This window comes from Astyanax mexicanus, chromosome 10 (genome assembly GCF_023375975.1).
Source record: "Astyanax mexicanus isolate ESR-SI-001 chromosome 10, AstMex3_surface, whole genome shotgun sequence".
Taxonomy (NCBI): domain Eukaryota; kingdom Metazoa; phylum Chordata; class Actinopteri; order Characiformes; family Acestrorhamphidae; genus Astyanax; species Astyanax mexicanus.
The window spans coordinates 37,536,573-37,557,267 of NC_064417.1; the positions used below are offsets into that span (position 1 = coordinate 37,536,573).

The 20,695-nt window shown below is 38.3% G+C and overlaps 2 protein-coding genes across 2 annotated transcripts in view; one reads left to right on the top strand and one right to left on the bottom strand.

Moving 5' to 3' along the window:
• Positions 1-20,695, bottom strand: part of LOC103040631 (mono-ADP ribosylhydrolase 1) — an 85,955-nt gene that overhangs the window by 50,340 nt on the left and 14,920 nt on the right. The window contains exon 2 of the mRNA XM_049484410.1: positions 5,916-5,966. Within this exon, the coding sequence (XP_049340367.1) occupies positions 5,916-5,966 (51 nt within the window). The remainder of the gene's footprint in view (positions 1-5,915; positions 5,967-20,695) is intronic.
• The window catches only part of flrt1b (fibronectin leucine rich transmembrane protein 1b), a 33,643-nt gene continuing 32,736 nt past the window's right edge, over positions 19,789-20,695 (top strand). The window contains exon 1 of the mRNA XM_007246388.4: positions 19,789-19,875. The gene's annotated coding sequence lies outside the window, so the exon portion shown is untranslated. The remainder of the gene's footprint in view (positions 19,876-20,695) is intronic.

Below are 20,695 nucleotides of genomic sequence, written 5' to 3' on the forward strand. Positions count from 1 at the left end.
AAAAAGGACCCAAAATGTCTTACAATGTCTTAAGTCCATCTCCAAAGCTTATATGGTGGGAGGTGAAAAGAGGTTAGGTAAACCCAGTTTTGCACTGGGTTACTTTTGGATATTATTTGGATACTATTTTAAAAGTTCATTTATGTTTTCTTACAAATTTTGTCAAATAATACAGGCATCACAAGCTTAATACTGATGTGTGCTTTTTGACATTTTGTAACTGCGGAAGTGGTCTTGGTCTCTAAATGTTTAATACTTTCCTATACCTGCAGACACCCTGTATAGCATGGAGGTAAGGCAGCAGTAGCCTATTTGTAGAATCTTCAATTGTAGTATTTCCATCCTGTAGACAGTGGTCTTACAAAATGTGTTGTTTTTGCATAAATACAGTACAAACAAACAATTATTTGAATAATTCTGGCATGCATGCACTAATACAGTATTAGAAACTGTTTCTGTTTATTCTGTTTTGCAGAGTTTCTTCCCAAATATTCCTGTGATAGAACCCCAGTATTAACATAATCACGTTTCCCTTTTCTTTGTTGTCTTCTCTCTGTGTTCAGGACAATCCTGAGAGAATTTCTTCTTTGAATTGTTAAGTAATAGCTTGCAGTTTCTAGATAAAATCGAACTGCATGGAAGCTTAGAGCAACAGCTGGATAGGGAGAACTGAGTGCCGAAATGCTTTTAGTTGTTTGTTTGTGTGCTGTTGTTTCATCTGTCCAGATGGCAGGCTTTTGATTACGTGAAACTGTGGGCAAATCCATAACAAGGGAAGGCTACAGATTTGAAGACTGATCAGTTGCTTTCTTATAACTTGAAAATTTTCATCTATAAAGTACCATCAAAAAGTGAAGTGAGATCAGAAACATCATGGCTAACCCTGGCCATGTCCTACACTGGTGTAGAGCAGAACTGTACATTATACAACTTAAACTTTTAAATATACACTGCCTGACCAAAACAGGTCGTGCATTAATATGTATGGTTGGACCAACTTTTCATTTGATTAAGGCACACATTCACTGTGGTTTCCACAAGCTTCTGCAATGTCACAACATTTGTTGCTTTTTGCCTTTTTTTTTCCAAGGTGTTTTATTGATGCTGGGGGATTTGAACCACTGCACAACATTTTCTCCAGTACTTCCTGAAGATTCTCAATGGGTTTTTTAGGTCTGGACCCCACTCATATTTTGGAATATAGCTGTGTTGTCAGGGAAGGAAAAAAAATCAATTAAGGGAATAAGCTGGTGGTTTTGTATATTTAGGCTTGTATGGTAGGGATTAGGCATGATGGGTGCATCACTTTAGATTGGAACAGGGTAAGTCTGGACTCCGCAAACCACATGATCCTTCCCATTGCTCCAAAGTCCAATCTTTATGTTCCCTAGCAAACCGAAGCTGGTTTTGCTGGGCTAGCCTTACTGATAGTGGTTTTCTTAAGGCTACACAGCAGTTTAGTCCCAATCCTTTGAGTTTCCTTCACAGATTCCTTCACACCACATTCCTTTCTCAAAGATAATGTTCCTGACTGTTCTTTCCCTTGTGTTTGGCAGTTCTTAACCAATTTTCAGTAGATCTTCTTATATGTTTTCTTTGCTTGATACATGGCAATAATTTCACCCACCTGAAACAGATTATCATCATTTACACAAACAAAAGATGACTTTCAGATGTGGTTCTTCAACAAATGAGAAGCTACTCACTGCATCAGTTGAAACATAATAACCCATGCAGTAATTATCCAATGACAGATTCTTACCTATTTGCTTAGTTAAATTCAGGTGGGGACCTTTTTTTGCCAGGCATTGTTTAACACAATACCATCAAGGTCAACTTTTAGAGCGCCTCAACTTTAAGTGAATGATGAAGCAGCAGCAGATTCAGCAGGTGTCGATAAGCTGGCAGCTGTAGCTACGTTCTCATGAGTAAGCCTGGAACTAGAAGAAGCAATGTGAGGGTTTATTGGGGCCACACCACTCGACTCTTTATTATGAGACTAGGCCACAACAGATGGCCCTGGAAATGGTCTACTAATCACTACAACACAGCTGGGGTCAGCAGTTGGAGAGGCGGGAAAGAGACGTATTGACCCAACCAATTGTTGTTGTTCGCATTCGAACACTTGCCTGGAGCAAACATACAAAAGCCGTGGACGGACCTGACCGGTAGAAATCAGAGCTGAATGCACCTTTGAATTGGCCTTGCTAAAGAAGGGAGGCACAATGGCATTGGCCTTAACACTGCAATCAACTCGCAGGTCCCTGCAAGGATAAATAACAGCACCTTAGAGAGATAAATAACTTCAGCCAGAGAAACAGACCGCTGCTTTTATGAGTGCTCTCAAACTCATACTCATACAACTCAAACTTCACTAACAAGAGACAAAAAACTGATTCATTTAGATGAGTCTATCGACGCAAAAAATACTACCAGCTATTACCTTTAAAAAGGGTTATTTAAGGGTTCTGTAGTAAAAGCAATGTTTCTACCTAGAAGCACAACATCGCCAAGTAGTATGTGAATGCATACACGTTGCTTGTTACACAAGGAATACCTCTTTTAGATGGTTCTTATGGTAGCTTTTAAAAATGCCACCAAACGTGGAAATCAACGATATTTAAAAAAAGCTAGAGTCTCTATTGTCCAGGGATTGCATTCACTTACAGTAGCGTTAGTGCAGACAAGTTGTTGGAAGAGCTCCAGTCCACATCATCCCCAAATCAGCCAAAAATCCCCAAACTCATCCCAGATCCCAGCAGGCATTAAGCATGGTACAATTAGAATCCTATTTATCTGCTCCAGAGACTCCTACTCTACTTGCAATTCCTCTACTTCTACAGGGTCTAGAAAAGCGTGTGGGTGCATTTTCACATCTGTATCAGCAACTGGTACAAATTAGTAGCTAAATTAATTAATTAAAAGGGGTGCCCACTACCATTTAGAAATAAAGTGTAGTTTGTCGTAACTGTGTTTGCAAGTTTTAAAATTGATGTTAATGAGTGTTAAAGATTTGTGGACAGGGGCTAAGGTTAGGTTAGTTTATTTGTACCCAAAAGTAAATTTGGTTTACAGTATGTGAAGCAGCATCTCATTACAAAACGAATATTTACCAAAACAAACCCAAACATACAGTAAGCAAAACAAACACAGAACTACATTTAGCACAATATATATACAATTTCTTAAAGTCTCTGTGTCTTATTCGTTCTATTTGCTTGAGTCATGGCTGCTGGAATAAAACTGTCTTTGTATCGTTTTGTTCTGCATCTTGGTACTCTAAACCTCTGTCCAGATGGGAGCGACCTAAATTCACTATGCATGGGATGAGCAGTATCCCCCAAACTGCAACAGTTACCCACTTTAACTGTCTGCCATACAAGGTCTCCATGCTGAGTAACGGCTTACCAATCAACTTACTTGCCCATTTTACAATCTGATTCAGGCCGTTCCTGTTTTTAAATGCAAAATTACCAAACCATGCAACCATGGAAAAGGCTAAAACTGGTTTGATAAAAGCCTGGTAAAATAAAGTCATCATTGTTTTATCAACGTGGAAGTAGTTCAATTTTCTCAGACAATGCAACCGCTGCTGCTCCTTTTTACACACAGCCTCTGTATTTGCTTCGAAATTCAATTTAGAATCAATTACTGTACCAAGGTATTTATAGTGTTGTACACATTCTACTATCTGACCATAACGTTTTTTTTACTTTAAGTCTTTAATATGGGGGCTGGAGATGATCTACAAAAGCCCTACAAGCTTATTCACATACCCAGAATTATTCTTCAGCCCTGACTGTCTTTAGATTCTCTCAACATCTCCACACTGTTATTAACTAAACTCAGATTTACAAGAGCACAACTAACTCCTTGATCAAAAAAATCTGTTTAATCTATTGTTTTAACTGTCAGAATCTGCTTATTTGACTGGTTCTCTAAGAGGCTATGATCCACAACTTTTTTACTGATTGTCTTACTTACCAGCAATGTGCTATTATGGTTACTGCAAAACTGTCTTGAAATACTTTTTAAAGCCTTCTGCTAGTTCTTTTATCTCACATTGAACCCTGTATATAGGTAGAATAATTCAGTTAAAAATACAACACCTATTTGGTCTTTTTTTTTTAATACTTATAAACTGGTAGCACTGTTGAGCGAAATACAACACACACACACCCTGTCAGTCACATACCTGAAGAAGAATTAATAAAATTCTTACTGAGAAAATGCACAGTAGTGTGTCAGACAGGGGTGTGCAACAACACGTCATGTCATGCGCAAAATTAATACTTAAGCTTACTTACTCATATTGTAAGCTGAACCATCTACAGTTGAACATGAGTAGGACCAAAGAGTTGGTGGTGGAAGTCCAAACCTGCCCAGACACCAGTCACCTTTCACAGTGATTATGTGGAGGTGGTGGTGTGCACTTGGGACTGCGAATTGGAGCAGAACTGCAACACTCAAGCTGTGCTCAAGAAAGGTCAAAGCCATCTGTGTTTCATAAGGAGGGTAAGGTGTTTTGGTATGCGCAAGAGGCTCCTTTGGACATTCCACCGGTCCTTTCTAGCGAGTGCTTTCTTCTGTGCTGTTGGGTATCAAGAGTATCAACAAAACCGCTCTAAACTAACTGTACAAACCCATTAGGAATTTACAATTTATAATATATTTTTACTGAAGCCGTTAGAGGCATTGCAATATTAAATCAGCCACAATTACAATTCCCTTGTTTCTCCAGTTAATAAATAAATTCAATTCAGTGTGCTTTAAAATTATTCTTCAAGCTCTAGTATTAATATTTTTTTGAGAATCAACTACAGTTCTAAGACCATTTAAAAATTATGAGTTTCTTTGATTTTATAAATTTGAAAACCTTTGTAATATAATCAAGATGAAGATGGATTATCACAAGCCATCAAAACCAAGCTGAACTGCTTGATTTTTTTTGCACCAGGAGTGGCAAAAAGTTATCCAAAAGCATTGTGTAAGACTTTTAGAGGAGAACATGCAAAGATGCATGAAAACGATAATTAAAAACCAGAGTTCTTCCACCAAATATTGATTTCTGAACTTGTTTGCATTGCATTATTTGAGGTCTGAAAGCTCTGCATCTTTTTTGTTATTTTAGCCATTTTTCATTTTCTGCAAATAAATGCTCTAAATGACAACATTTTTATTTGTAATCTGGGAGAAATATTGTCCTTAGTTTATAGAATGTTTATAGAAACATATACCTATAAATAGCAAAATCTGAAAAACTGATTCAGAAACTATAGTGGTCTCATTTTATTAGAGCTGTATGTTGTCTGTAATCCCAACAAATGTAGTGAATATTATTTGGAAAAAAATACATATTGTACAGTACAGTGAGAGCCACTCTCACAGTTAACTGTAAAATGTGTGTAGATTTACATGGCTGTTCATATTGAACTTTGTATTTCTAGAAAGGCCCTAACTACATGTGTATGTCTGTCTGAGAGTGTGATCAAATGTGCATGTGTGTATGTGTGCATAACAGGTCACCTGCTGCAGATGCAGGTGTGCGTCCTATTCTGTCTGTAATCGCTCCTTTGCTCCTTAAACAGCATGCGTGTTCTCACGCTGCACACAAACACACATCTAATGTTCAATTTCACAGAAGTGCAAAGCCCCAGGCTCACAACAGCTCCTGCAGTGTGCACACACTCACATCCACACACACAGCTCTGTTTCTCACTCACACTTCATTTCTTTTCCCTCTCTCTCACCTTTGATTCCTACTGCTGCGTTTCTTCCTCTTCTTCCTCATCATTCACTCTCTCATCCCTCCTTCCCCAAACACCTTTCTACTCTTTGGGGTTTCAATATTGTGTTTACCCCTCTTTCACCAGTTCACTCTTTGAAAATGACATAAGAAAAAAAAGAAGACTCACCCCCTCCTCCGCCCAGCAGGGTCTTGTTGGCTGAAACGACAAAGAGAAGAACTTATGAGAATGAAAATGCCACCAACAGCTAATAAAATGACTTGGTCAGGTTAGTTTAATTTTAATGACACCATGGTTTGGACTTGAACCAGACTTTCAAGTCTGAAAATGTCCTTCGATTTTAGATATTATCTTGCTAAATACACATACAGATCTGCATTTGTGTTTTGCAGACAAAACAGTATATTTAACACTTTGACTTATTTATGACATACTTTAGGTTATAAAAAAACAAACAAATTTGGCACTGGACAGGGAGAGAAGAGAAAAGGTTATTTGAGGTTATTATATTATTTGAGCTGATGGTAATGTATGTACACAGCTTTTACAATGTAAAAGAACATCTGCAATGCAACATAAAGCCTGTTGCACACATGTGCTTCATTACACTGAGCACTGTTTGACACTTTGTGCCAAAAGTTTTACACAAAACAATTATAAACATTTTAAGAATCAAAAGGAAAAAAGTGTATGTTGCAAATTCAAAAGAGAAAAAAATATGTAGCAAATAAATATATTTAAATATACTTGGCTACTTATTATTATTTGCAGTTACTTAAATTATTTCAGTTTGGATTTTATCAGTCTCTGCTTTCATTTGTGTGTTTTTGTGGATTTTGCTGCTGGAATTTCTTGTTTGCTTCTGCTTCAGTTTTGTCACAGTTTTCACGGGAAGATGGGTCTTAGAAGGCGGCGTTCCCCTTAAATCTCCAATTGTCACCTGATTTTGAACCTGCTAGCTTCAAGCGTTCTTCGGAGTGAACAAGTTCCAATGCACAGCAGCAGCAGATACTTTTTCATTAAAATTTTATAGAACATTATGTTTAATGTTATTTTTCTTCTCCAAGTAAGCGTTTCACTCCATTAAAAAGCTCATGTTAGCGAGGTGTGTTAAAAATATGCATGCTGAAAGTATTCTGGGTGGAGTGTATGCAGCCCTGCAGCATTTATACAGCACTACTATAAATTAAAGCCATGTCAAGACCACAGAAAGCAACAGTAGATTGCATTTGACTTGAAATTTGAAACCCATAGGAATAGAGACAGACTTTCAGTCTTATGGTAAAGAAACAAATGCTAAGGCTAAGTTACTTCAGCTAATGTGACTATGCTAGCCTTGTATAGCTTGTACATTTTATCTGGAAATATAATTTTGATGATTATGATTAATTAGTATTACTAGATTAAGTATTTCTTAGAAACCTGTTAATTTAATTTTTCTCCAAACTTGCTGAATAGCATATATATATAAGACTCATCAACACAGGAGGGATTTGACAAGTATCTACTGGTTTCAGCAATTTAATAATCCAGACAAAGTTTTAAAAACTGAAAACACAGAAAGTGAGCAGCGGTTGAAATGAAAGACTAAGTAAGCATTTGTGAGAGTAAGGCTGGGTGATCAGAGTGAAAAATCTGTCAATGCTTTCTTTGGTCGATATTTGCTCTCTGTCTCATTTTTCCAAACAAAGCATTTTCTTCATTCCAAAACGCTGCATTCAACGGCACAGTATACGACTTCAAGGAGAAAACTGAAGCATAGCAATAGTTCAACTAGAGCTGAGCATTACTGTGTAATAAATTAGTATAGATTCTTACCAAATTCAATAAACTCTCACAGCCCACTTTTTTAAAAAGCCCTGCCTGCTTTGTGGGTGTATGTTCCTGGAGAACAGTTAGTTACAGATCAGAGCTGGAGCTCATCTGTAGTCACACACAATTTGTTTAGCCATTCTCAAGCACTTCATCAATGGCTGGATATTTTTGGATGGTAGACCGATCTCTACCTGGCACTGCCACAGGCGTAGGGCTTGGTCTTCCATCCAAAAATACCCAGCCATTTATGAAGTGTTTGAGGATGGCAACACTGCCTTAGCAAATATTTTAGCTTTACACAGCCCTACGTACTGCCTGCTTTGAAACAATTGTAAAGTCACTGCTGTGATGAGAATAATTCAATGTCCAAAGGTTAGTTGGATGGTAACTGTCTTGTGGTCCGACCAAGTGGAACAAGTTATTGAACCTATGGTAAATGGGAGAACCAGTGACTAAAAGTACATGGTAGGCAAAATGAGGCAAACATGGAGGGTAAGCAGTGATTGGCATTTACTAGTCTACAGTAACATGAAAAAAAAATCATGAGACAGTAACTAGTATTGTGTAGGATCCACATCAGCCCAGAAAAAAAGAAAAAAATAAGTCTGGAGAGATGTTGAACCATTCTGTCTGGACATCAAGGCAGTACAAAGCCAGGGACAATCCACAGCTCCGTGCTATTTTAGATGGAGGAGCTCAGGTTTAGACTCCACTACATCCCATATACATTTGCTTGTCTGTTCTTATGTACAAATCTAGCCAGATCCTCCAGTCACAGTTTATACCAACCACTGCACTGTCCACTATAGGTGATATACCCATTACAAACGTAACACTGTGTCCCTATCTTCTGAAATTAGAATGTTGCATCCATCAAGCACAACCATCAGGCCTCGCTTGAATTCTGATTATTCATGTTGCTGGCCAGTGTCACACCTAACTCACAAGATAACACAACATATACAAGTGTGGGCACGCCAAGCTTTCATTTGAAAAAATCAAATTGCTAAATGTGCTCAGAACAATTTACAAACAATCCCAAAGTCCAGACCTCAGCAACACTGAACACATTTGAGAAGACTTGGATGGTGATAAACAGAAAATGACTGAAAATGAGTCTTCTGAAAAGAGTGGTAGCAGTTATAAAGGTAAGTTGGTTTGGTGTTTGAGTTGCAGAGTGGAAGGGACAGTCAAGTGACTATGCCTGCTGATTGCTTGCTTTAAGGGGGCCGTACGTGAACACAGTGGGACATTTTAACAGAATATTGAAAAGTATTACTGGATTAAAAAACAGTTAAATATATATTTTTTATTACACTAGATAGTTAGTTATAGGTTGTAAATGAAACCCTAACCACTAAAAAAAACTGACATATAATGTGATATATTTGGTTGTTGGGGCTTATTAGCTTTTTGGGCTGGAAGTTACAACATCAGTTACAACTATAAGGTTTTATTATTATTTAGGTAAAATATGATCCTTTACTAATTTTACCAACTTTTCTACATGCCCGGCAATCCAAATCCATTGTTTGTTGGTTAACCTGCAGACTTCAGGATCTGATATCAATAATCACTCTGTAAATGAGCTCTCTATAGTCCATCTAACTCTATTAGCCACTTTAGCATTGATGTTACATTAACAATAATGTGCTCAGGTCCCTCAAACCTCTTCAGACTGTGTGGCAGAGCAGAGTTTGCTGCCTTAGGCACAGAAAAAGCTCAGATAAGGCTGTATGTCTCCCAGAGGGTGTGTTTGGTAAAAGACATAGCTTATTAGGGCAGAGCTGTGCCCTGCAGCTGGGATTCAGGACCCCCAGCTGCACCATGTGCCCCAAGTGGACCACTGAGGATGCAACTGGACGGTTTCCAACCTGACAGGATAAACAGGAGGGACACTATGTGACATATCAGCAAATTTGTCTAATAGAGAAAATTTGTGCATTAGAAGATTAGTGTTCTCTTCAAAGCACAGTGAGGTGGCAGCCCCTTTTAAGACCTAAATACACTGCAAAAAAAAGACAATTAAAATTATTTGGAAAAAAACAGAATTGTTAACCGTATAATCAGGTTCCTATACACCAAACTGCACACACAGACCTCAAACTTACAGTACACGATATAGACACCATGCAGCACTGCAAACAGGAGCGTTTTCATTCTAAACAAACCTGCTATTATAAAGGTAATTATGGTGTATTATCGAAAGAACCGTAATAAAGGCAATACTGTCTGAACAAGTCTTTAACCAGCAGTGTAATATCAATGCAGGCACGGCCGGACTCCCGCTGAGACAGACAGCAGGTCTGCCTCCGAGTTACAGCCCAAAGCCGGAGGAGGGCTGTGTGAGACGGATGCTTTATGGCCAGACTGTGTGGCTACATTACAAATGAGCAATTTGATAGTTGATTAAATGTCTCTCATTTGAAATTCATTAGATCCCTGAGCTCCAGCAATAAAGCGTGTAATGAGCAATACCTTTATACACAGCACCATAAAAACCACGTACAACAACCAAAACCCTGCATACCATACAGCACGATGTCCCAACACACACACACAAAGGCACACACTCCAATTCAGGGTTACACATGAAAACACACACACACACACACACAACAATATGGATGGAGAGGTAACCATAGCAACTCCAAAGCCCAAAGGTTTGTTACTGAAACCTTGTTAATTACACAGAGAGGGGAAAAGGGGAGAAGGAGACATGGATGGAGAGACAGAGAGTAAGGAAGAAGGGAAGAGAGAGAGAGACAGAAAAATCCAAAAGAAAGAGTGGGCACTAATGCAGTAAAGACAGAACAGTCAGAAAGAGAGAAACAGACGGGTAACGAGGGCAAATGAGAGAGAAAGACTGGTAATAAGAGACCTAGTTAGAGAGACAGGTAGTAAGAGAGCTGGAAGTCAGAGAGAGAGAGAGAGAGAGACATGTAGAAATAGGTAGTGCGAGAGAGAGAGAGAGACAGCTAGATGGGAAAGAAAGAATGAAAAAAGAAAGAAAGAAGTAGAAAAGAGGTTGAGAGAGAAAGGGACAGGTAGTAAGAGAGCTGGGAGTCTGAGAAAGAGAAAGAGAGAGAAATAAAGAGAGAGAGAGAGAGAGAGAGAGACACATGTAGGAAGAGGTAGTGCGAGTGAGAGAGATAGCTAGATGGGAATTAGAATGAAAAAGATATAGGTAGTAGAAAAGAGAGAGAGAGAGACTGTAGTAAGAGAAAGGGTGACAGAGAGAAGCAGTGATAGATACAGACAGAGAGAGAGTAAGAGAACTTAAAGGAGAGAGGGATGAAAGCAGTCTGGAGAGATTCTTTAAATAAAAAAGAAGAGCAGTAATTTGGCAGTGTGGGAGGCTGTGTCTGCTGTCTGATAAAGAAAAGACCAGTGGGGGAATAAAAGGAATCAGATATGCAGGAGGAATGAAAGGCAGGGAAAGGGTGAGGGAGAAAATGAGTGCGGGCAGTAAGTTGTTCCTTCCTTAGGGAGAGAGATTTGCCATCTGCCGGAGCCCAGTGTGTGTATGTACGTGTGTGTGTGTATGTGTGTGTGTGTGTGTGTGTGTGTGTGTGTGTGTGTGGCCATACCCAGGGGAAGAGTGGCAGAGCAACACTAGAGCCCCCTCCCTCCTTAGTCTCCTAGTCTCTCTCTCTCTCTCTCTCTCTCTCTCTCTCTCACACACACACACACACACACACACACACACACACACACAAACACACACACACACACACACACACACACCCAGTGGGACATAATGACATGATCATATTGAGCGTGGGGATGCGTTCACCACTAACATTCTACTTACAACTGTTACAAAATCCCAGACAACAGAAAATAAATATTTATATAACCATATTTATTACTTTAGTATCGAGCTTTACCCATTTAGCCCCAAGACTCATTACGTAACAGTGTACACAAGTGATACCTGGCAGCACCAGAGGAGGACGACATTAATGAGCACATGCTTGTCCTCAGCCAGCTTAGCATCAAAGAGAGAATTTGTTAGCTAAGGAAACTTTTTAACACAACCCTTCTAAATATCAAGTATTATACCTTAACTACCCCCTAATAATTGACTATAAACTGGCAGGTCCAACTGCTTATTACACACTTTAACACCTTAAGTGTTAGAAGTGAACTACTTTGCACTGTAATACCTGTACTTCAGGATCTATTAGTCTTAAAAAATAAAGATGGAAAAATCGATTGGCTATGTATCATTATAGCAGGTTTCCAGCCCAAATATGAGATCAGCGATCAATCATTAATTGAGCCTTGTAAGATCATATGATCCATATTTAGCAAGTTGCTGGAGCTTTACATGAAGTGACAAGATGTTGTAGCTCCCTGTTCAACTGTTAGGCAGCAATATGGACTTCACTCATAGCTTCAGAACCCACTTGCAGCTAATACTTAAAGTTAAATAATGAAGATGTAAATGTTGTAGATTCCCAAAGGCAGTACATTAGATTCCTGTGTTCGATTTTTAACACTGCATAAAGGTGAATTTCCACTTTTACCCAGAAAGATTAATATACAGCTCTGGAAACAATTAAGAAACCACTTCAGTTTCTGAATCAGTTTCTCTAATTTAGCTATTTTTAGGCATATATATGAGTAAAATGAACATTGTTGTTTTATTCTTTAAACTACGGGCAACATTTCTCCCAAATTCCAAATAAAAATACTGTCATTTAGAGCATTTATTTGCAAAAAAAATAAAAGAAACAAAAAAGATGCAGACCAAATTTATATTTATAAAGTTTTAAGAGTTCATAAATCAATATTTGGTGGAATAACTCTGGTCTTTAATGCATACACACTGCTTTGGGATAACTTTATGCCGCTCCTGGTGCAAAAATTTAAGCAGCTCAGTTTGGTTTGATGGCTTGTAATCATCCATCTTACTCTTGATTATATTCCAGAGGTTTTTAATTTCATAAAGTCAAAGAAACACATCATTTTTAAGTGAAGTTTTAATCTGGCCATCTCCAAGTGAATAGATTTAGCAAGCATTTAGCTGCACTTCTAGAAAGTGGCTGGTACTCAGCATTGGTTCTGTGTTATAGGGACTGGGGGAAATCTATACATGTAGTATCAGATTATAGATCTATGAACTAATGACATGATAATTACAATCAATCATAGTCTCAGAACAAACAATTTAGTAATTAGAACAAATCACAGTAAAATGGGGGTCTCAGAATAAGGACGTGGTAATCAGAACCAGTTATAGTCAGTGAAGGTCTTGGACAAATAATGATACATAGGACCAGTCACAAAAAGGTCTTCAATTAAATAATAATTGTTAGAATTAATAGGAGTCTGGGGTGGGGGAGGATGGTCTTAGCACAAACAACTTGTAGATAAGCATCAACAACGGAGAGTAGGAGATTTTAGAACAAATAACATTGTGCTTCAGGCTAATAACATTTAGAGACTAATTCTGATTAAAACCAATCACGTTCTGGGGAGTTCCCAACAAATGATATGACAATTAGAACCAATTACCATCAGGTGGCAGTCTCAGAACAAACCATATTCTAAGGGTGGGAGTTTAAGAACAGCAATTAAAGGTAGTTTAAATAAGTCTATGATTAGTACCAATAACATTCTGAAGGATGTCTGAGAACTGTTTAGAGGTTATTGCAAAGTGTACTCAACAAACTCAAAGCATTTAACTGTTGATTTGCTTGAAGTTTTCCCCCAGCTTCATATATCTTAGTCCCTTTATATTCTCAAAGAAACAAATTACATATTTTCCAAAAAATAACCAACCAAACTAAAGAGCAAAATACAGCCTCAATAAGCACAATCGGGCTGCTAAAACTGAGCGCTGCATATTGGACAGCACAGAGTGGTCCAAACATGACGCAATTACCAATATACTACCATATTTTTTGCACTGTAAGGCGCACTGGATTATAAAGCACACCATCAGTCTATTGTCTGGTCTTTTTTTTTTTTTTTTTTATAATGCGCACTGGTCAACGAGGGCTGGATGTTAATTTCCACAGATTTCTCTCATGAAAACATTTAAATTGGGTGAGTAAAGCGGATCCATTAATTTACAGTAAGGTTAGATTTCCAGCTTAAATATTCACACTAGCGCTAATGCCACAGAAAGAGCTACAGGGTGATATTAGTTTGCAGGTTCGTCACACATAGCTTGTTTTAGCACTGAAAGAGCTAGCGTGTTTAGCAGGTACAGCTAATGCTGCTCCAGTAGTGCTAGCCTGGGTTAGGAGCAGGCTACAGACCGATAATTCTTAACTCTGAACAGCGAAAGAGCTAGTGCTTAGCGCAGTTAGCAGCTAATGCTAATGCTGTTGGAGAACTACACTGAAACTCCTGTAAAATGCTGTACCTCAGTGGAGTGGCTTTACTGCTACTTACAACCTAACTGGTAAACATTCATACATAAGACGCATTGGATTAAAAAACGCACTGAAGATTTTTGTGAAAAAATATATAATTTTAAGTGTGCCTTATAGTGCAAAAATCTTAAATGTTTATCATTTAATTTTGGCAGCAGCAGTGAATTAAAACTGCGGTGCATCCTGAGCTGATCAGACAACTAGCAAGACTTCAGAACACCTTAAGAGACAACCAGTGTAGATATTAATTTATCATAACAAACAAACAACAGCAGCAAACAAAGCTCCCTCCAGCGTCCATCTTCTTTCCCAGTGATGAATAATTTTGTAACCACATTTCCTTGTGTTCTGATATACCTATATTTGTTTATGGTAATTGCTCTGGCAATAACAACTTTGTCGCACCTAGAAAACGACATTAAATTAAAGCAAATCTAATCAAGAGTATAAATTATACTAGAGGGGGACTGGATTACAATTACATGATGAAAAACAAAAGAGCGGAGGGGGTAGGTAAGGTTCAACCTGAGACAAAACGAGAGAGAGATGAGGAAGGGGAGGAGAGGGGAGGTAAGAAAGAAAGAGTGAGTATAGAAATGGAATTGACAAAAAATGATCATTTTTGCTAGATCATTTCAGGTTCCACACACACACACACACACACACACACACAGAAAAAGAGAGAGAGAGAGAGAGAGAGAGAGAGAGAGAGAAATAGAGAAATAAGAGTCATGACAGTGACAGAGAGTGCAAGAAAGTGTTATTTTTCATTCTAGCTTACAGTCAGTTTTCTGATAAAGAAGCCAAAATGAACCGGACAAAAAGCAACAAGAGCTCACATCAAGAGTCTGAGTGACACAGAGAGAGAGCAGAGCACTACCATCATGCTCTCAGAAAGAGAGGGAGAGAGAGATACAGCTGTTGTTTAAACATTATATAATACCACCCAAACCCAAGACCCAACACAGCATTAGACTGCTGTACGGTCAACAGGGCAGCACTGCTCCTCAAGTCACGTCAGGGTTATCTCTCATGGTCTAACATTCCTCATCCGCTGGTCTCAAAGAAGAGCTCTATTAAACTCAGGTTTGTAAGGAATGTGATGTTGGCACTGATGGTATAAGCTGAAGAAAATGAAGTGATTAAATGTAGCCAGAAGCTATTAGACTATAATGACATCCAGGGCAAGTTAGCTTCTACGACCTCATTCACACAGTTAATGGCTATGCCCACATGCTCACTTTAGGCAAAATATAAAGGTTATATAGTTACAAAAAAACAGTTCTTATAACCATTTCTGGTGCTTTTTTTATACGTTTTTATATAGAATAATTTATACAGTTTCCACTATAGTTGGGAACCCTTTAACCGGGCAAAGACAGTCAGGCAGAGATGGAAGGATGGATATATTGTTTATGTAGCAGTATCAGCTTTTTAATATGTTGCTTTTGACATTTTGAAATTTCCAACCCATGCTTAAAAAAAAGCATATTGTATAATGTAATCACAATAAAACAATAAAAAACATTCATATTTCCCAGCTCTATGGTGGAAGGTGTGCCACAGAGATTTCAGCCAAGAGGGGTCAACTTAACATATTTTTCACATTCTTTAAAACAACCACTTATATAAATACAGCAAATAACAATAACAACGAATTAGCTTTAAGCAACAAAGGATTTAAATCACTCTGAGTTAATATAGTTTGTGTCAATTCTGTTCCTAAGCATCGCTTACATTTACATCCCTTTATTCTGCCAAAATTTGGTTACATTCTTTGTGCCAATGACTACAACACAAGCCCAAAGCATAATCAAGACACTCTTATTCTTAACAGTTGTAAAGGTGTTCTTGTCATAAAAAATGCATCCTTTTTTCTCATTGCAGTCAAAAGGTTATATATTTTTTGCAGTATTGTTTTAAACCACTGTAACACCTTTAAGAATTGATTCTATATAACTCCAAAGAGGATTACACTATGATTACTAGTCAAAAAGGCTATTTATTCTGACTGTCATGTCATGTCATGTCATGGAACAGGAACAAAGCTAAAGGATGCTGCACTGATCTGTGATGTGAGTTGCATAATCAATTTACATATGGCTATCTCATAACTTTTGGCATGGCAGTTTAGAACCCTTTATTTTCTGAGCAACTGAGTCAAACGGTGACACCACCACAATTAAGCATCAAATCAAAAATGGTCAATTATCACACTTTTAGAAAGAACAGTAGCCAATCATGTTGAAATGTAAGATTTGATCTTAAGGAATCCTAATCAAACAGACTTTAGAGTTTAGAGTTGTATAACTCATGGCTATTAGTGCTTAACATTACCTGGGAAAACAGCTTCAGTTCAGAAGAGGTAGTAGGGTCTGCCGGGGGAGAGTGTGTGTGTGCACGGAACGGAAGTGTGTGTGAGCGTTTCTGAAATAGCATGTCACAGGGGCGAGTGAGTGAAACACAGGGAGAGAGCGAGAGACGGTGTGTTAGGGGATAGTAACAGATGTCCTTAATGTCTGACACTCCAGAACCCTGCTGACACATTGGCTTAGACACACACGTGCACACACACACACACAGGCCTACTACATTCACTTCCTCCCACTTAATACATTTGAATTCAGTAACATATGGCTGTGTTTTTGGACAGGCTCTCACAGTCTCGTCTTTCTTCCAGGTGAGAATATCAGCCGGATCTGCTGCAGCTTCTGGCTGCCATCTACTCTTCCTCTCTGAAACGGAAACACCTGATTTCTTCCTGTGAAGAACGGTTTTATTTGGAATACTGTTGCCACTAGGGAGGACACTAAACGCAGCTTAACGGATTGAAACACAGTTAACGGCAGGCGACTGTACCTCTTAGCGTACTCTATGGTAGGTTTTGGGATATGTTTAGTATTATTACCCTGCAGCTTCATGTTTTTTTTTTTAGCAGTGTAATATTTAGAATGGGAAATGTCCATTGTGCCACTGGCTGCAACACAATCTCAAAGAATGATCAACTCACCCAGTGCTTTAACTGCTTATGCTTCATTTTCATTGGATATTAGTTTACTATTTGGTAACTACATGCAAAGCATTGCTAACTGCCCGAGTTTTTCTTAAGTTATGTCAGAGGGGGAAAAGTTTAGGAGTTTACCAGCTGGGAAGTGGATTCTCTTCATGAAATTCTGTCCTTCAACTACTTATGGAATAAGTAAAACAATATATATCCTTTTCATTAACCAATTTCTTTAATAATGCACAGGGCATATACAATATATGATGTCTATATATTATTCTTTAAAATATATAGATAGGATCACTTAATTAATTAATTAAAATTTCCAGAACACACTGCTGATTTCTCTGCTTGTCCAGAGTTTAGTATTATTACCCTGCAGCTTTTTTTAACGGTGTAATATTTAGAATGTGAAATGTTCATTGTGCCACTGGCTGCAACACAATCTTAAATAATGACCAATCCACCCAGTGCTTTAACTGCTCATGCTTCATTTTCATTGGACATTAATTTACTTACTATTTGGTAACTACATGCAAAGCATTGCAAACTGAGTTTTTCTTAAGTTATGTCAGAGGGGGAAAAAAAACCTTGTGAGTTCAACAGTTGGGCAGGGATTCTTTTCATGAAATTCTGTACTTCTTCATCTCTAAACATACTTTTGCTCATTGTAGCCAACTAAAAGACAATCAGCCAAGACCTACAGGGTGTCCAAATTTGGCTTCTTGTTATAAATTAGTTACATTTATTTTCCTGGTTCACAGTCAAAGTGCATCCTAAACCTTAAAAAAACCTACACAAAATTAGCCTACATTGGTAGTAGTAATCAACTGACAGGAATAATATATGTAAGTGTGTAGGGTATCCTTGTCAGAAGTGTGATGCGAGTTTCAAGCTCTGCCATGCATGTGACGTAAGCAAGGGAGGGACTTCTCATTGTGCACGCGTTTCATTCTGACTCGTGCTAAACCTGGCACTTATTGTTGCCAGCAGTGGAGAGAAGGCGGCATGCACCAGTGACATGAAGAATCTTGGAGACCCAAACAAACCATGGAGGGGGAGAACTGATGGATTGTCCGACATGCACAGACTGACCCAACAGCCACGATTGCAGACATTCAGCGAGCAGTAATTCCCTCCATTTGTCATCCTGGTAGCTCCAGCACCATTGGCAGGCGACTGCACAAAGCAGGACTACAGGCAAACTACTATAGCCAGGACTGCCCTTAACACCACATAAACGCTGCCAAAGACTGCAATGGTGTGTCATGTTAGACTGTCATGGTGTGACTCAAAATAATGTATGTTTTTTGATGCCATTACAGCACTGAGCTGTTTTGGAACAACGATTCTCAATCCTATAGTGAAACACACAAGCTAGCAGAACTGATGACAGACTCTCTTGTTGACCAGAGGCTACCATACATCTCCTACAGTGACCCAAATGCCATTCAGGTCAGAGACGGGTTTTGTCTGCAGTTAGCTGAGGACAGGGACACTGTAGCCAGTGATGCATTAACACTTCTGCAGGGGATCTCTGCACTGCAGTCATTAACACTGCACACAGTAACTGCACAACACTGCACACAACACACAAACACTGCAAACTGAAATGAAATCAGCAGTGAAATTACATGGAAAAATACAATATATAGTATTTTTATAATACTATATAATATCTAACTAATTATAGCAACTAGATTGCATTACTAACTATAAAAATGAAAAGAAAAAAAAAAAATAATAATAATACAGGGACAGACCAACATGATTTTTTGGGGGGCAAAACTATAAATGTAACTGAACAAAATGAAACACTTGCCCAAGGACTGAACAGCCAACATGTTATTTAACCCCAATTTTCATTTATTTTGCCATTTTTACCAATGAATAAATTAAATATATAAATATATCCTACCAGACATGCCAACAAATCAAAGCGTATCTATCTCAGAACTATGTCACGTAAATTTAAAAAATCCTTTTATTCAAAAACTATATTATATGTTTTTAAAATAGATTTAAGTTATATGTATTTAATAATTTGTCAAACGAATGTGCCAATGTTAAGTTTAGTTTAGAACCTCAGAAACGGTAATTAACTATAAAGAATAATCAGAGTAGTGACTGGTTAAAGAGACAAAAAGTCACTAGATTTGTCAATAGTTGCTTTTTCGTAAATAACTTGAGAGGGGCCAGAAAATTCACAACATTTATCAATAAAATTGCTAGCTAGGTAAGGCTAAGCTATCCAATTCAAAAAACGTTACTGTCAAATTGTATTTTTGTTTGTACAACTTGTTTCTCTTTAAGTTAGAAAAGTAAATAGATACCAAACGTGACAAGCGATGTTAAAAAAAAGTTTGACAAGAATTCTCTGATATATAATGTGGCTAGGGGGAGGGGGGTGCAGGTGGAGGGACACAGTGCAGTGTGACAAAATAAATTAGACATTGTTTGATATAAATGGTATGAATTGTTTGCTCTGTCCACACTTTTTTGGCTCAGTTGCCAAATTATTATTATTATTATTATTATTATTATTATTATTATTATTATTATTATTAATATTATCAATATTTGTTATTATTATTACTATTTATAATATTTGTTATTTTGTCATTTTAACATTTAAATAAGCATAATTACTGTACAACAGCAGTAATAACATTTTTGGTTATTTTAATGAAAAAATGGGAAAGACGGCTTTGTTTGTACACAAGCGTAGCGCGAAAAAACTGTCCGCGCGCACTTTTCCATTGGACGCTGCGCTGAGGGGAGGTGGGGGGTGGAGGGGCGGAGTGAGAGAGACCGCGCGCGCTCCCCAACTCAGCACGGAGCCGCGCGCGCGCCACGAGCGCTCAAACGCCCGAGCAGCAGCAGCCTCAACGACAGCGCGAGGAGCGCGTGCAGCACTCAGGTAGGCTTGTCCTTTCTCCCGAGTTTCCGCTGCGACCTGAGTGTGTCCGCGAGCTTCCCCGGGTTAGACTTTATCATCATTATTATTACTAGCATTACTGTTCTTATCAGAGCCCGCAGAGCACGCGCGTATTAACTAGCAGTCTAGTAGAGGAGAGCATGCCGTGCATTACTGAGACTATGGCACAGAAGCAGTGTGCATGAGCGCGAGCGAACCAGCGTGTATTACACATCAACCAGCAGGTTCATAGATAACGCTGAAGTGTGGGAGAGTGCACGAGTGTTCCTGAAAGGAGAGGAAGAAAGAGAGACACAAAAAGAAAGACAGACAGAGAGAGAAATGCTTAAAGAAATTAAGAAATAGTGTGTGTTTAAGACAGAGGGAAAGAGTAATATCAAAAATAGACAGTAAAAGACAAAGTGTTTAAATTTGTGTGAAAAAGAGAGAAACAAAGAGAGAAAGAGATAGAAAGAGAAAGAGGACTGTGTGGAGTGTGCTGGGTTCCTCTGGTCAACCTGTTAGAGAAGATCGAAGCAGAACAGTGAACCTGCCTTTCCATTCACCTAGAGGAGTGTGTGAGTGTGTGAGAGAGAGACAGAAAGAGAAATAAATAGAGCAGTGTGTGTGTGTGAGAGACAAATAAAGAGAATCAAAATAAAAAATACAAAAAAAAAGAGTCATAGAAAGGAGAGAAGGAATTGTGAAAGTGTGCATGTGTGTGCATGTATGTGTAGAAGAGAGAAATTGTGTGTGTTTGTGTGTGTGAGAGAGAGAGAGAGAGAGAAAGTGTTGGGGAGAGTAAAAGAGAGAAACAGAAAGA